Here is a 17,445-nt window from a genome sequence, read left to right on the forward strand (position 1 = left end):
AGAATACAAAAGAACAAATACAAACATTTCCTAATCAGACCCCTCGTGTATGCAGGACATCGTAAATCGAAAATAAAACCGTTTTGTGAAGTAAAAAACTGGTAAGGTTAGAAAAGATGGCTGACATGGGAAATGAGAAATGACCAGCTGAGCCCTCCCTCGACCAGACCTCTTCTTCCTGTGGACCTTGTGGCTCTATAACACATATGTCAAACTGGTCCACAGGAGGGCCGGTGTGGCTGCAGGTTTTTGTGCCAACCAACCAAGAGCACACCGTTTGACCAATCAACTGTCTGAAGACGGAGATCAGTTGATTAAATGAGTCAAGTCTGGTGTGCTGCTACTTGGTTGGAAAGAAAACCTGCAGCCACACCGGCCCTCCTGTGGACCAGTTTGACATGCCTGCTCTATAACAACATCACGCCACTTCCTGTTTTGCTCCCAGTGGATGAGCATCATAATTGTGCTGTGGCACGGGTTGATCCTCATACAGCAACACTGTCTTCTGCGCCCTGATAGGCGTTTGCTCCCACTTTGCTCTGAAGTGGCCAGTAGGCGGTGATAGAGTGGTGGAGGATTAGGCTTCAAAGGTGTGTGAGAGCGACGAGGTCAAAACACGATAAAGAACAAGACGGCCCTGGCCTACTTTTATTCAACAACATTTCTACATCATGAAGACAGAAATAATGATATTCCCAGCTGCATCTGATCCAACTTTCATTAAAGTGAAAATGGCAAACATAATACGGGGTCACCATAGGCTATTAGTTGCAGAGGCTCTTGATCATGATCTTATATTGATCCACTGATTTCTCACTAGAAACTCACAGAAAGACCAGTAAAGGCTCCAAACAAAACCACAGTTTGACTTCTTGTTTCTTTGTCAAGCTCTTCCAAATAAGAGTTTAGGAAAATCCTCACAAGTATAATAAGCATTCAAAGATAGACAGATATATAGATACTTTATTGATCACGAGGGAAATTCAAGAGCATATAACATTAACGATTTCAACAGGTCCACTTCATATCCTCCGCGCAAAAGCAGAATCTGTTTATAATTTAGTCCCCTGGGCGTCCAAAAGTGCTGCTCTAAATACGTCTTGTCTGCCTCTGAAATTATCCAGAGCTCCATTCACCTTTAGCAGTGACTGAGAAATCCTCCCAAACCGGATTCAGCTCATTAGTTGACGCTCTCCACCCGCACTTCCTCGTCCTTCCGAGGGATGACGCTAGAATCAAAAGGCAAATTCAAAATTGGGGGGTCTCCAGCTCTGCCTGAGTCACATGGAAGCACAGTATAGCTGAGCCGAGGGGATGCGAGTACAGATGGAGGGGGCTTGAGGGACTGTGGAGGAAAACCTGGCACTTGGAGATAATATTGGTGATACAGCGGCGGCGGCGACAGCAGCAGCAGCAGCAGCAGCAGGAAGGCAGGTCAGACTCTTCCCAGCCTGCCGTCTGGCTGGGAAGCAGAGGAGCGCGGACAGGGCGCACAAGGGGGTCAGTGGGCGCTCAAAGGATGTCACATGCACTATGCTGCATGCGTGTTTTGTGAAGCCCCGGAAAGCCAAGTTATCGCCTTTGATCGATTATGCTCGCGAGGAGCGCCCGGTCCGTGTGGAAGCAGAAGGAAGCGACCAGGGTTGATGCTGCGCCTCCCAAAATCTCTGAGCTGAGTGAGTACGGGGATGCTATAGCGCAATGCTCTGTGCCTGTGGCTATGTGACAGGCTGGAGGGAGGACGGGGAGGTGGTGGTGCTGGCGGCGGTGGGGGTCATTCATATGTGCCTATAGATTCAACTCGATAAGCTGCACACGCATTTGGTGCGCAGCATCTTTTATTCATCCAGGAAACGTAGCCCACAGCCTTTGCATGTTTTTCTTTGTGCTCGCCCTGCCTTTTCTTCGTTGGCACTGGTCATACGTTTAACACACAGACACGTGTGCGCCCACCTCAGCGTTACTGCATTGCCTTAGTGATTTAAGACCCAAATTAACGGATTCATCAGAGAAGTTCGTTGCGATTTGACGGGAGGAAGGCGCAGGAAGCCTCCAATTACGCGTTTTTAATCCATGTGTAGCATCCCCGTCGACTGTGAAGCATAAAGATAATTAACGTTAGACCTTCCCTTAACATTTGCACCCCCCCTCCCCTCACCCCATAAATAGGGGGTGTGGGGAACTGGCTTTGTCGTCTAAGTTGCCAGCTGACCTCAGGGACACAACATCCTTTACCATCCTCACTTTGATCTGGAAATGAATCGGAAACGCTTTGATGATTAGGGAAGAAAATGAGGGGGGTTGGGGGGGTTTGGGTCTCTGGCGCTACAGGCTTAATGAAACAAAACCACGATAAAAGCACAACTGCATCAGCCTGAAATTCTTCATTTTCTGTGACCGCCTTTAGCCTCCACCTGCACGGGCATTTTGATTTTTTTCTTTTTATTTAAAAGCCCTCAAATCCGAGATCACACGCTGCATGGTTTTCCTGTCTCAGCCGACACCGTTTGAGTCGTGGTTTAACCTGTTGTCAGCATCGCTGCAGTTTGAGCTGTCAGAGCCCAGAGGCGCGGCGAGCCGGGCAGCCGAACCGTCAGCCACAGTGTGATTGATGCCTGCTGAGTGGCTGCCATCATGAGCCATATACATCCAACCTCCTCCCTGACACACACACACACACACACACACACAAGCCCTTCATGGAGGATTTCTTTACTTTACCAAACAGATCCAGAGTGTATAAACATGGTGATGGTGATGATTCCCTGTTTAACTTTGAACATCCTTGTTGCTGCTCAGCCTGCTTCAAGGTCCCTCACTCTGCCCAAAGCTGCTGGGAACGATGTGAGCAGTACAAACACAAGACAAAAATAATTATTCTTTAATTTGCTATGAATAATATCAGGCGGTGTTTGTATCCGAGGCCGTGTTGCACAGATAAAGACAGAGCCTCAGCCTGCCTCCTCACAGGGGCATAGTTAATCGTTGTTGCAAGCAAACATTTGACCTAATTCACATTCTCACACAATAGCAGCCTCCTCTCTCCCCCCATCTCTCTCTCTCTCTCTCTCTCACACACACACACACACACATTGCTGTTATTTGTGTCACACGGAGGGTGAGGTTTTTGCTCCACATGAACTCCCAGGTGGTTTGTGAAAACCTGAGCAGATTCACAGGGAGGCCACAGCCTGGCTGGCTGGCAGGCAGGGCTTGTTGAAAAGAGCTCCAGTATTTTAATAACGAACACACATGTAAATGCAGCGTGTGTTCCTGGAAAAATTAAAAGCCTGCTAGTGTTTACTGCAACACCGTAGGGCTAAATGTGTTCCTTAAAAATGCATTTTTGTGAGGATAAACCGTGATGCTTTGCTTGACTTAACGGCCCCTTCAGGTGCCGTAAGCAAAGTCATTTTTTCATTGAGTTTGAACATTTGTTTTGCTAAACAAAAATGTGTGATTCTTTTGTAGTTCAGTTTTGATGTGAAGATGCGATTGGCCAAAAGTGTCACCCAGCGTGTTTCCCACGTCCCCTGAAGACATTTAACTGAGATTAGAACCAACAGGTGATTCCTCATTTACGACTGCTGCCAAATGTTATTTCCTCAATTAATCGATTAGTATTCTGGTTTGCGAAACATGTGAAAAGTGAAAAATCTCCCGGTGTGACGTCTTCAGATGTCTTGTATTGTCTGATGAGGAGTTCAGAATCCAAAGGGAATCGATTTACTTTTGTGTGAGATGATCGAACTCAGAAAATTCTCACATTTGAGCTGAAACTGTTTGTCGATGAATCAATCAGACGATTGGAAGAAAATCTGTTGGCTACTTTTGATAGCAGATCAATTGTTTAAGTAATTTTTCAAACAAAAAACATCATCCATCATCTGAGGATTATCAGCTTTTCTTTGGTTCACATCTCTGTGAACTGAATATCTTTGGGCTTTGGACTGATTGGGTGATAAGAAGATGTCACATTTGGCTGTGGAAACATGCGACTGTTCTCTGATGTTTTATAGACTAAATGATTAATCAACTAATTGTAAAACAGACAGATAAACAGTGAAGATAAAAGTTCAGTGAAGCCTTATCAGCTTGAAACACACACAATTAATCCATCATCAAAATAGCTTTCAATCCCCTTTTAAATGAGACTAATCAGCAAATCGGCATTCACATTGTCTCATTCATTCATCTGCTATGTGTCCTGTACGAAAACTAGCTGATCAATCAATTAGCTGATCAACAGAAAAATAATCAGCACCTGTTTGAGGGTCGATCACTCGTTTGACTGTTGTTGCGAGGAATCAGACAATTCAGCGACATCCTCTTGGGCTCTAGGAAACAGTTTTCACTGGTCCCTGGTGTTATATAAACTAAAAGATGACTTGAAATGACAGATTAATCAGCAATGAAAACAATCGTCAGGAGCCCGAGTCTCCTGTGGGTCTCAAGAAAAGAAAAGATGGGAATGTACACTGGATGAAGGAACAATTTCTTACTAAAATTTAGAGCATCTTCATTTGCTGATATTGTGTTGCATTCACTGGCCCCAAAGGTAGAGAACGAACTTTCATATATTTTCATTTTACTCGGCTTTATTTGACCATACAATGCAGTAAAAGGAAGCTACTATTAATGATCGATGTTGCCCTAGTTTCTTCCCTGCTCTCAGCGTAAGTAGCCTTCTGGTCTGTGGCACGCAGTCTGGGCAACACCTGGCAGATCCGCACCTGCAGGTATTCGCGGGTAGTTTGTAACAAGCACACTGAGTGCCACAGGGAGGGCAGGGTGAGGCAGAGGGGGAGGGAGGGAGGTCTCTCGGTGGCTGAGGGAGAGGGGGAGAGGAGGGGGGCTTTGTTTAGCAGAGAGGCAGCCGGGGGGAGGGCGATTTCTTGCTGAGCGCTACATCCAATTGGTTGGCTTTGACGAGGCAGCTCCAGGGCCAGAGATTACACTGCAGTGCTGAGGCGTCACTCTGGCTGAACACCGCAGGCGGAGGCAGGGGGACAGAGGGAGAGCAGAATGGGTGGGGAGGTGTGGACGCACTCATTGAGACAGGGGAGGGAAAAGAAGGGAAAGGAAGGCCGGGAAACCTTGTTGGGAAACGTGACAGTGTCTTCTCATCAACTGCTTTCAGCCTCTTCAAACACCTGCCAGAGGACTCCCACGCATGTCTTCCTCCCCTCCTCTCTCTCTCTCTCTCTCTCTCATTTCTTTTCCTCCACACCTACACCTTTCCCCTTTCTCTTCTCTCATTAGTGTTCCTTTTCCATCTCCAGTCCTCAGCTCTGTTGTCAAATCAGCACAGATATGACTACACCGACACTACTGGAAGTGTAATTTAAATGATCGTGGCCTCATGAGTGCATATGCTTCTTTAAGTCCAACATAAAATTTCCAACCGCTCACCATGTGGACGTGAAGCTGAAACGGTTGTGAATAAGCTGGTGGCGTTAAAAGCAGGTCACACGCCATGAAATTTTTGTCATGTTTGCTGGCTGCTGTTAAAGTACACCGAACTGTTTTGATAGATGTGCTGAGGAAAACCGCTGCAGTCACTTTCTTAAGAGACGTGCAACAAAGTATGTAATTATGTGTGATATTCAGTGTTGGGAAATATGACTTGTTGATAGATCACATCAGTGATAATTAATAAAGAATTAAACTAACAAAGGAAACTAGCAGAGTGCAAACAACCACCAAGATGTCAATGTGTGAAATTTGGTGCAAATTGGATCTCATGCAGAGAACGGTTGGGCTCAAAGCTGGACCTACTACAAGAAATGGAAATTACCAAAGCATGCAAAACTACTGTGCAGAGCCTGATAAACTCCCGTCGTGACTCTGTTTTAACAGAACATCGTACAGCCAGTCAAATAATATCGTCAGAAGGAGACGCATTCACAAAGAAACAAAAAACAAAACAGACGACAAAAGTTCAATATTAAAAAAGGTCACTGCAGGTCATTACGTCTTAACAGATTCTGCTGCACTTATCAGTGATATTAACACCTTCTGCTGAGCTTCACTAAAAATCAAAGTGAAATTAAATTGCATACTTTTCATTTCTTACAGCATTCATACCTGCAAACTACTCGGAAAAACCACGAATCAAAAGGTCAGAAATTAATATATAATATTTGTTGATGATGATAACTATTCAACTGAAAAGCCCCTCTGCTCTTCTTCTACGTAATTAAAGACCTCCATCCAGTCAAATCAAGCGTAAATTAGTGTTATATCATAGGCTGAGCAGACTGTCAGGTTCAGCCAATCAGCCGCCTGTCATTTTCAAGATACGTGTCACCGACTGCCATTGGAATTTAAATGCATCTCGCAGCAGTTAGCAGCCAACTCAAAAAAGAAACACAGCAAGCGATTCTATCCTAGTCAGTTTCTAATCGCACAAACATCTCGCTCGCACAAATTTGCTTGCGTTCGCAGAATGTACACGGCTAGCAAAAGCCCAGCACATGTCATGATTATGGCTTGGAAAGCGTTGTGCCTGACATGCACACATTGTTGTGTTACATGTTACACGTTTATCATCTAACTTACCGCGTCTTATTTTGCGCATTAGCTTGTTGAAGAGACCCCAAACAAACATTCCCTGCATAAGTGCACTGCTAAGTGCAGTTTGCAGGCTAGATGGCTCATTAGCTGCTCAACTGCCTAAAACAGCAGGTGAATGTACCTGCAAACGTCTGGTTAGATGCTTACTCATGAATACCACCAACAACTCAATGTCCGTCTATGACATGTAGGCCACACTGCAAGTTGGTTTACTTTGTCTGGAGTTCCCCTGCTGGGGCCCAGCCTGTCACCTGCTGTCAATCAAACGCGGACATTGACACACCTGTCCAGCTGGCTGAGATGAAAAGGAGCGTTTTGAATATTTCCCAAAGATCCCTTTTGCATTTTGATAATAATCAAAATATCACCAATAAAACAAAAGAAGGAGGACTAGTAGTGATTTCCGTTGGATTTGTATTGTACTTATTTGCTGATTTGATCTCTTTATCTGTGAGGATTAACTACTGTTAACAATAACAGGAGATTCACAGGAAAAAAATTCCACCAGCAATGAACTGTGAGACTTTTATTGTGAAGCAGCTACAGCTTCAGTTTTTTTTTGTTTGTTTGTTTGTTTTTTTTCTCACTTCTGTGGTCAAAACCACAAAAAGTACCTGCAAAACTAATCAGCCTCAGCTGTAGGCCTACTGTGGGTTTGGTGCTTATTAATGCTAACATGGTAACAACATGACAAAATAAGATAGTGAGTTTGCTAAACTTCAGCATGTCAAGATGGTCAAAACAGTGCATACATATGTAGCAACCAGTATCTCATACTTAAAGTGATTTATCTTAAGTCACAGGACAGCAGAGCTAATGCATGCCATGTTTGGAGGAGGAGGGGGTCAGTGTTGCAGGCCATTGCAGCCATTCTTGGCGAATATATCAGCAAGACAGACGGAAAGGATTTTAATGCTGTAAAAGGCCTGAACCTTTGAGTCTTTTATCTAATTAGTGACTTGCAGATTTCCAGAGAACATATGACAGCACACTGGTGCTGGTGACAGATAATGGACTAACAAAAGTTCAAATCAGTCCAGGTGGGGATGGGCGTGGCCTAAATCAGCAGACCTGACTGGATTCAGTTTTAGAGGGACAGTTTTATGTGGGATTTGATGTTAAAGGGTAAAGAAGCCCAGATTAAGTTTCATTTTAAGTTTAAACAGTCTCGAGGTGTCCGAGGCTGACTGTCAGAGAAGATACATATTGTTCAACAGTCTACGTACAAATTGTTCAAGTAATTTGGACTGTGAAGATCTAAAGGAAGAGATCTAAGCACAATCCCACAGTAAAGCGTGTTGTTCGTAGCATCAGATTTGATCTTTAAAGAAGAGGAGCGTTTGTCTAAGTTTGTCGTCATACACTGAATAAACACACGAGAGACTTTTAGATCAGATAAACACAGACAACTGAGTATTATCATCCCAAAAGTTAAGTTCAACAAGACTTTTGGACAAACCCAGGCGGCTTGTTTCCTGCGGTCTGCCTTTTCTGTCTTGTAGTTGCCGATGGACGAGCCACACACAAACCCCCATGAAAACAGACTGTAACAGCAGACAGATGGCACGATTTGATGGAGATTAGAATCCAATTGTTGTTTGGTCTTTTTGCTACAGCTCTGTGTTTTTATTGTTTGTTTGAAACATATTACCCTGCCAAATGTGAAACTGTTTGGCAAGCAGCATTGGAGTAGAGGGGGGCAGGAAAAGATGTTTCTGTCTGCTCACTCCGCTTTCATACTTGTCTCCTTCAGTTTTTCAGGCTTCTCTGGCTGCTGGCGTGTTCAGCTTCTCTGTGACTCATCGTATCTCCTCAATATGTATGTTTGTTCCTGTTTGAATGGCTAAAACCATGGGGAATTTGTATTTACTCTTATGAATCGTAGCAGCGGCCCGACCAACAGATCAGCACTGGATTCTCAGTGTTCAGATGTATGCTTTCTGGCTTATTTCAGTGATAAAGCAGTTGTTCAACACACAACTGTTGGATTATTTTAAGTACTAGCTCATTTTTGTGCTGTGTAGACCTACATATTGGAAATTGTTTTTTGCTGAGCAGGTACGCTGTTGATGTCTATGTAAGCGTGACACACAAAGCTCAGTAATCCCTCAAACAAGGTAAAGCAGAAGCACATGCCGGAGGCGTAATGTCTGTTCACTTCACTGCTTCATCGCTGGACGACGATTCTCACTCTTCTTCTTTTCAAACTGCTGCTCCCCCACTGCTTTTTTTTGCACCCTGAATATTTCACTTCTGGCTCCACTGCTTTGCTAACCTACTTAATGCTTTGTAAAGGTTAGACAATTTTGTAATTAAGCACCACTCTGTGCCTGCAGATCCCAGTGAGACCGTGGCACTTCCCTGCGTGCATGAGTTGTAAGGGTGCAAGTGTGAGTGTGTGAGAGCAAGTGAGCGCCAGCGCTCCCACATGGCCTCCATGCAGGACGGGCTGAACTTCACGGCTCCTCCCTACGGCAAGGTCCTGCTGCTGGGTGCTATTGCTGCTGCCTCAGCCTTTGTTGTCACGATCCTCATCGTGGTGCTCTGCGTGGGCTGCCAGAGGTGAGACCAGGCACTGTGCACACACGTATGACCACATGCACTCACACACACACACAAACACACACACACACACACACACTGAGACACACTCATTTGCATTTACACGTAAACTTGGAAAATTCACACATGCACACACCAGCAGTGGAATAAGAACTCAGATCCTTAAGTAAAAGTACAGTTTAACAGTGTAGAAATACACCAGTACAGGTGGAAGTCCTGGATGTAAGTATTAGTATTATCAGCAATTAAAGTAAAAGTACTGCAGTAACATATGTGACTGTGACAGTTATATTATTACAAATGACATTATTAGATTGTTAATACTGATGCACAAGCAACATTTTACTGCTGTAGCTGTTTGAGCTAATTTTAACTTCATACAGCATAAAGTTGGTAGCTCAGTCCGTAAGTTTTTAAATCTAGGGTGCAGGTCGCTCCAAATTTAAGAGGTTGTGAGATGATTGATGGGGAAAAAAAGAATAAAAAAAGACAAACTACAAGGACATTTTTTCTCTTTTCTTTTCTCTAATCTTAACCTCCTCTGAGGTTTACCATCATCATCATCACAACAACTCAGACATCTGAAACACAGCCTGATAGGCAATGACTTTTCATAACAGGTCACAGAAGAAATAAAATATGAATCTGAAAAGTAACTATAGCTGTGGAGCGAAGTCTGTAATGTAATGGAGCAGAGGTGTAAATTAGCATGAAATGGAAATCCTCAAGTAAATTAACAAGTACCTCAAACTTAAATAAATGTACTTAGCTACTCTCCACAAATGACACGCATGCATGTATGCAAATATGCTCTTCATGTCTCTCTCTCCTTCACACACACACACACACACACACAGAGTCATAAGATGACTCAGACACACATGGACCATGACTCAAACTCTGCACATGCACAAACACACAGAAGTGCATCACTGTAGTAAGTGTCAACCTGCGTGACAGAGCGGTTGTGTTTACCACAGGAAGGGGAAGACACACAATGTTCCCGGCGAGGGCGGAAAGCATCGTCTCATGGACATGGTAGGTATCAGGCAACGCACGTCCTCCATGTTTTGTTTTTGTTGCAGCAGAAGTAGCTGAAACAACTCAATTCACCAGAGAACAATATCATTCAGAGGACACCTCTTCAGTCTCAATTAGTGTTTAACTGGCCCTGTGTGTGCATGTGTGTGTGTGTGTGTGCGTGTGTGTTGTCAGGGTATACTCAGGCAGTCGAAGCTGCGGTCCATCAGTAAATCAGACACAGAGATGAACAAGATGAACTGCAATGGCAAAAGTGAGTGAATCCTTCACATACAAATCCTGACCTGTTTGCTCTGGACTCGACCTCGCTGTTGGCTGGTGAAAACCTTGTTTCTCCTCACTGGAGAAACGAACAGGCTGGTCTTGTTTCAGCTGCATGACAAAGCACTTTTGGTGCCACTGAAAAGGGATTTTTTTTATTTTTTATTTTTTATTCTTTTTTGCGTGAAAGCATGAAAATTCACAAAAGGCGGAGATGCAAGGTTTTCACCCAGCAGAGCCAATATAGTCGGTGAAATCGCAGAAATGGAAAATCAGTTGGAAAATTTAGCAGCAGATCAACAGCACAAGTAAATACATAAATGGCGCATAAATAAATTGTGGCATGTTCTAATTTGGCTTCACCTTCATTCATTAAAGGCAGGCCTGACTCCAAAACATAAGCAACGCCTAATAATATCATGAAGCTTGTGTGTAAATGTTTAATGTTCACATCAGTCTTTGATCAGTAAAATCTTGCGCCTCTCGCCACATGCTCCACATCTAAATCTAAATTCATGCAAAACCCTCTCTGTGATGAATTTGAAACGTGCTTTAAAGGAGAATTTTACCCTAAAACAGAATTCATGTGACATTTACAGTTCAGCCTTTTTCTGTTAAGTCTCGATTTATGAACGTGAATCCTCCTCTCTCTCAAAGACGGAAATCAGAGAGCCAAGACGAGTCCTGGAGCTCCATGTCTGACAGTCAGCAGGGAGCTGTGTTTGTGGGCACCGTGACAGTAGCCTGAGAGGGTTTGAAGAAATATAAGCATATGTCCTGCTTCATACTTGTTCTGCTTCCACTGCAGTGGAAGGAAGTCAGTTTGGACGCATTTTCTCAAACATCCACGTCAGCTCCCAGTTTACTGTCAGCTCCAGATTTTCTCTTACCAGTGCGAGATTAATTCATGTTCGCAAAATGTTTGTTGACGTGTCCACGACAAGAGGAGTAAATGTATGTGAATTCTGTTTTATGGTGGGCATCCTGTATGTGGCCTGTATCTGCCTTGCAGAGCCATCTAAAAAGAAACGTCCAGCCAGCATGGACCTTCTGCTGCTGCTCAGCTGCCGGTCTAACTCTGACCTTCGTTCTCAAGGCAGGCAGCTTCCCCAGATCCCCTCTGGGACTGGAGAGGATGGAGAGCACACTTACTCTGAAGTGGGCAGACGCTCTTCCACCACACGTACTGACGATGCCCTGTACGCCATGGTAGGCAGGGCTGGGCAGACAGACACTCCGGCCCCTCCGGCCGTCCCTGCCAACACCCCGGCTCCCCCAGACCCAGACGGGGATGTGGAAGGAGGGCTGCCTGAACCCGAGGCCCAGGTCATGTCTCCCCCTCACCCTCCGGAGACGGCCGAGTACGCCTGCGTCAGGAAGCTGAGAAAGGCCGACAAAGCGCCTCAGAAGAGGGACAGCGGGACGGATATGGGGGAGCCGCCGGCGCCACCTCCACGACATGCCCCACCATCACATCCTGCCCCTCCCCCACCACACCCTCACAGCACAAAGTTGCCCCGTAGAAACGTGGATGCCTTCAACGTCCCGTCATTCCCAAAGGTCGGTGGAGGGATTTTTTTTATGTTGTTGATGATGATTTAAAACTGTTTGCACAACTGATCTGTTCTTTTAAGTTCAAACAAGTGATAAAGTGCCATGAGATTGTGATGAAATTCGGTACAGTTACTCACGTCCCGACAAGGTGAACTGTGATTCACTGCGCTCTCATCTAACGCTGTCATCAGACCAAAATTTTAATTTGTCATGAGAAAACTGATGACATTCCCGTTGGTCTCAGGTGTGCTTTGTGACTAGTGCTAATGCTGTTAACAGGCTAAACTGAGCTTAAAACGCCACTTTGTCCGGCTGCTAGCACGACTGAAAACAGTCCCGTGTTAAAAGACATGAGGCTGTCTTCAGGTACAAGAGAGGCGCCCACTTTGAATGACGGATCTGTAAGGTTAAAGGCCCATCAATGGTGACAGCCGCCACGTAACGGGTGAAAATAAAGCGTCCACATTACAAATACAAAACCTGCACCTTTCCTAATGATGCAACTTTCAGTCATGTTGCGCAGATGAAAGTTTTATGCTGGATGATCTGTTTTTTTGTTGTTTTTATAGTTCCAGTACTTGGTGTAGCTGGGGTCTGCTCTGAGGTTTCTGCCTTATAAAAGGTTTTCCCACGTCACTGTCACCGAGTGCTTGCTCATGGGGGAATATTGGGTCTCTCTATACTCAAAACTAAATTAAAGAGTTTGGTCTGCTCTAATTGGAAAGTGTCATGAGATAACTTTTGTTGTGATTAGGCGCTACATAAATAAATTGAATTGAACGCATGAGTCTAGAGTCTTTAGTCTTGTTTAAACGTACAGTTTGGTGTCTCCATGAGATCTCCATGAGATCTAATTCTTGTTACTGGCTGTAAAGACGTGCCCTTGTGATTATAGTTTCATTCCGCGGTTTTATATTACATATTAATATGCAGCTTGTAGTGCGGGTACAGCGAGAGGAGGATTTTCCGTCACATTTCCTGTTGGAGCTGCACGTGGTTGTGATAGTGCCAGTGCATTCGGCTACATCACACACGGTGTTGTGATACGTTGGCGCTTCTGCAGAGAAGATTTCTTCAAAGTCTGGGCAGTGAGCTGTGTTTGCCTGTCGAGGAGGTCTTGGTGATATTTCTGCTCTCAGCAGTGTCACCTCCTCCATATGTTCGCAGCAGCAGGAGTGTAGGCACACTGTCTGCTTTTACTGTGGGTATGAGGCTTTGCGCTCCCCTCCAGGTGACGGTGGGAGACCATTTGCTGCCCCGTGTGAGGTCAGCGAGGTCGCACTCTCCGCTGCGACCGGAGTTCAATAACACGCACAGTTCACAGGCTTACATGTGTACACAGTCTGCTCGCAGGGCTGTTCACCACTTATTTTCTTGTGGATGACGCAACATGTTGAAACTGAGTCATCCAGAACACAAGCACATGGTTTTTCACCTTACAAGCTCCACCTTCCAGGGAACTATCTTTTCAACCCTGTATGAAACATAACCAATACATATCTAATGTCATCTCTGTGCTACGACTCTTCCTCGTGTTTAATTTGCCCTTAAGTTTTTTAAAATCGCAGTTTCAAATTCACAAAGAAGACATGCATGATTGAAGTGACCGGCTCTGCCCCAAAGGTGATTTCTCATTCTGTTGGCAGGAAGTGATGTTTATGGGCAACGGAGAGCAGTACATCTGGAAGCCTCCAGAGGATGAGGAGATGCTCATGCACCAAAATAAAGCGCTGGTACCACTGGCCCCTCACACGGTGGAGAACATACAGCCGTCCGCTGCCGTGGTGAGCGAGGACTCTTACTTCTGTCAGTCAGCCTGTCTGTCGTTTGGTCTGTGTTTTTTAATGACCACTTTAAAGCTTCCCTGGATCTACAATACTATACAAAACAATCCAGTTTAATCCAGTTTGTGCCGCCCATGTACACAGCTGTGCACCTGTTCTAACAATTAAGAAATTGCTGGTGATCTGTTAAAAACCCATAAGGTTGTTTAACAGGCATCCAGCTATATTGAAGGTGTTTCAACAGTTCTCAAAAATGAATAAAAATTTAAAAAGTTTTATCACTGGTCTATATTGATGTTATTTTCTATAATTTAATTTTGTCATACAAAATAACGCATTTATTGTTTTGGATACCAGGTTAGTAAATAAAGAATGAATGAAGAGTTGTACCAATTTTCTCATTTAATGCTCATCAAGAAAGTGAAACTGCTCCTTTCGGTCTATGTTCTCAGTCATGTGTTGTTTGACCGCAGGTGGCTGAGATGTACTCAAAGGTGTGTAAACCGGGAAAGAAGAAGAGAGCTGTGCCGGGGTCTCCTCCAGCCAACCCTGGCTTCCGGACCTTGGGTCGTGGTGATCGGGATCGAGACCGAGATGGGGGGTTTAGTGTAGTAGTCAAACCCCAGACGTGGTCCCTTCAGGAGGGCAAAGCAGTTGGTGGGGTCCTTGACGATCACTGCTATGAGTCCATCGGGACAGAGGAGTGCGATCCGGCCTATGAGAACCTGGAAGGCGGAGGCGCATGGAAGCGAGAGAGGCCCCCCAACACGTGTGCCACCCTGCGGCCGAGGAGGAAGAAAGCCCAGCAGCCCTTGCAGCAGCAGCAGCCCCCTCCGCCGCCACCGACGCAGCAGACCCCCAAGTTACAGCACCTGCCAGCCAAAGCCCTGCTGCTGCCAGGCGAGAACCTGTACGAGAGCATCGGCGACCTGAAGCAGGGCTCTGCCACCTCCAGCACCACCACCATCTTTACTTTCAATGACGGCATGGAGATGTATGTAACAGGGCTCTGAGGTGGCGGCTGCACTGTGATCCCTATCCTTCCAACACAAGGAGCTGAGCTAACACCACAAGGAGTGACGGCTGAGCCCCTGTCATGCTCACCCACACATACTGTTTACATTTAAGTCATAACATCAAGCCTTTCGCGGGCCCCAGAGGCCTTGGGGCAGTAATGTTGATCTGTTATGACCTGGGCTGAATACAAAGTCCAATCTATAAACCTTATAAAGAATCCAAAGGTAGTGAATAATATGAGCACAAGACCATTGCAGAGCAATCTGTAGGTAACAGTAGCACTTCTATTGTACTGATACACATGTGCAAAGCACAATAAAGTAAAAAGCCTAAATTGTTCCTCAATTCTAGCGGGTAAAGAAGAGTTGTTTACTTGGTCCTGGCAGGACTTGTAGGCACAGCATTGCGTGAAATCTTTTGGTAGCACTTAGTCTGTCATGAGCAGGCCTTCCCTGTAGTTGGTCAAGATGTGATTCAGGACGGAATTTAAATGATTTAAAGGAATGAATTACTAATCAAAATACTTGAAAGCTCAGGGACCAATAGAATCAATTATGAGAGTATTATAACAAAAATTGCACACATTTTCCATTGCTCCTAAACGCTTTGACTAATTTAGAGCATCACCATCGTATTTAAAAACCAACCGGACGCTTCCCTGTGTCACGTTTCATCTTACATGGACTGAACACTGTCTCCACTGCCGTCTGTAAATGAAGTGTTTTACTTTGTCGATCCTGTTTCCGCACTTTGCCTGCTACAAGTTGCATGCTAGAAAAGAAAAGTGTTAAAAAAAAAAACAACAAAAAAACAAACTAACAAAAAATCAAGCACTGTCACGTGGTACCTCTATATGAATGTTTTTTTTTTCTATTGTCGTTGGTTGTTATTTATTTATTTATTTATTTATTTTAGTGTGTTGCTTTATTTCTGTAGCGCACAAAGCCAGTTAGATTAAGGACGTCTTTGGGCTCGGTGGGACTTTGTGCAGCATCCTCGGCCTGCCACACACACACACAGTATGTACGGATGAATCAAGACTAAAGAGAACTGCTCGAGTCCTAAAGGTGGAGACAGTCCACTCAACCCATCCACCTCTGATCCACACACACACACACACACACACACACACGTCTCTGCTCAGTCTTCACTCATACCTGTGGACCCTTCATCTACATAGTCCCTGCCTTGTGCTCATATGAATCTGCTTGGGTTTCACCATAGTGCAGCTTGGAAAGCTACAGTAGAACTGATGTGTATTAGCAAGCGTCATGTCTCATCGTCACATCCGTCGATGAACACACTCTCTCTCTCTCTCTCATTCTCTCTCTATTCTCTCTGTTATCAGTGTTAAAAATATTGCAGAAATGACAAAAATGTGAAGCAAACGGTTCGCTAAGCGGCAGAGCGTCAGCCTGAAGAAAACCCGCTCGAAATGACATCCACATCCTGGACAATAAAAACGACTCCATTTGACCAAATATCCCCAACAAACAATGTGATTATACTGTATGTTGATGCAACGTGTATGTACATTACAAAAGAGAAAGAATAATAAATATATCATCAGTGTCAAGAAATCTATCTTTTTCTATCATGTTTAATTGTGTTTTGGAATGACTTATCTTGTGACACAAACTGCAAAACAGCTGCAATGTAAATTTCAGTGTATTCTGTTTGTTGTTTTTGAAGCCATGAAGCTATGGTGTGTTCTTGGAAAGCCCAGCTAAGTTAAATGTGGCAGCTAACGTTGTGTGTTTGCTATTCAGACTACAGGGTCTTGTACTCAGAAGCGTGTAATTAAGTGCTAAGTGCAAAAGATTGTAATGTTTTATATCAAGATTACTATTCATGAAATGTCAGTCAAGTTTATACTTTTGTAATAAAGTGGCAATTTAAAAAAAAAAAAGGTGTTTTATCTCATAGTGTCAGTTATTAAAATTGAAAAGAAAGCAGGCTTTTGCTGCACGACGCCAACTTTCTCTAAGGCCTTGATATCACAGAGAGACGGATAAAAGACTGTTTAGTAATTTAAACCTTCTCTTCTGATCTCAAAAGCTGCCTGTAGATTCACGTCTTTAGCCCAATCAAAGGAAGTAAAAACCTTAACATACCTGTGCAATAATATCTTTAGGGTTAAATTAAGGGAATTATTTCAAAATGTGTTCCTATTTTATAACCAAGACTTGTCTCTCTTACCTTGCTTCTTCTGTGCACCAACTTACAACCTCTACATGTCTGTGTGTGTGTGTGTGTGTGTGTGTGTGTAGCCTTCCCGTGTTTTTTTTTAATTCTGTGTGGATGTGCACGTGCACAGAGGAGCAGGGTCTGTGTCTGAGTGGCTGTGGTGAGGTTGGGGTTGGTGGTGGGGTAGGTGGTGGGGGGTGGAGGAAAAAAAAAATAGGTCACCCCTTAAAACAAAAAGCTTGCAGTCAACATCGCAACCGTCTGCTGAATTTTCATTGGCGGGCTTGTCTCCATGGTAACAGGTTAACCTTGAGGCAGTAGTCACATGGGCGAGCGTGTCTTCTGCTGTCTTGGAGGATACAGCGTGCGACGTATGACATCCGTGATCACAGTGTCAGCCGCTCGGCGAGGAGCTATCGCACAAGGAGGGAAAAAAATAAATAAATAAATAAAAGCAGCCCAA

General features: G+C 44.5%; 1 protein-coding gene across 2 annotated transcripts; it reads left to right on the top strand.

The window, feature by feature from the left end:
• Positions 1–1,007: 1,007 nt before the first annotated feature.
• Positions 1,008–16,681, top strand: si:dkey-70p6.1 (uncharacterized protein LOC570575 homolog). Of its 2 annotated transcripts, none has more exons than XM_046398091.1 (7): positions 1,008–1,676; positions 8,913–9,138; positions 10,119–10,176; positions 10,354–10,432; positions 11,453–12,000; positions 13,641–13,778; positions 14,252–16,681. In XM_046398091.1, exons 2-7 carry the CDS (start codon positions 9,005–9,007, stop codon positions 14,789–14,791), a joined length of 1,497 nt encoding a protein of 498 aa, XP_046254047.1. In that variant the 5' UTR covers positions 1,008–1,676; positions 8,913–9,004; the 3' UTR covers positions 14,792–16,681. The 2 variants fall into 2 exon arrangements, with proteins under 2 accessions (XP_046254047.1, XP_046254048.1); XM_046398092.1 differs by having other exon boundaries at positions 1,012–1,676; positions 11,537–12,000.
• Positions 16,682–17,445: the final 764 nt, after the last annotated feature.

Source organism: Scatophagus argus, chromosome 8, assembly GCF_020382885.2.
Source record: "Scatophagus argus isolate fScaArg1 chromosome 8, fScaArg1.pri, whole genome shotgun sequence".
In the NCBI taxonomy this organism is placed as follows: domain Eukaryota; kingdom Metazoa; phylum Chordata; class Actinopteri; family Scatophagidae; genus Scatophagus; species Scatophagus argus.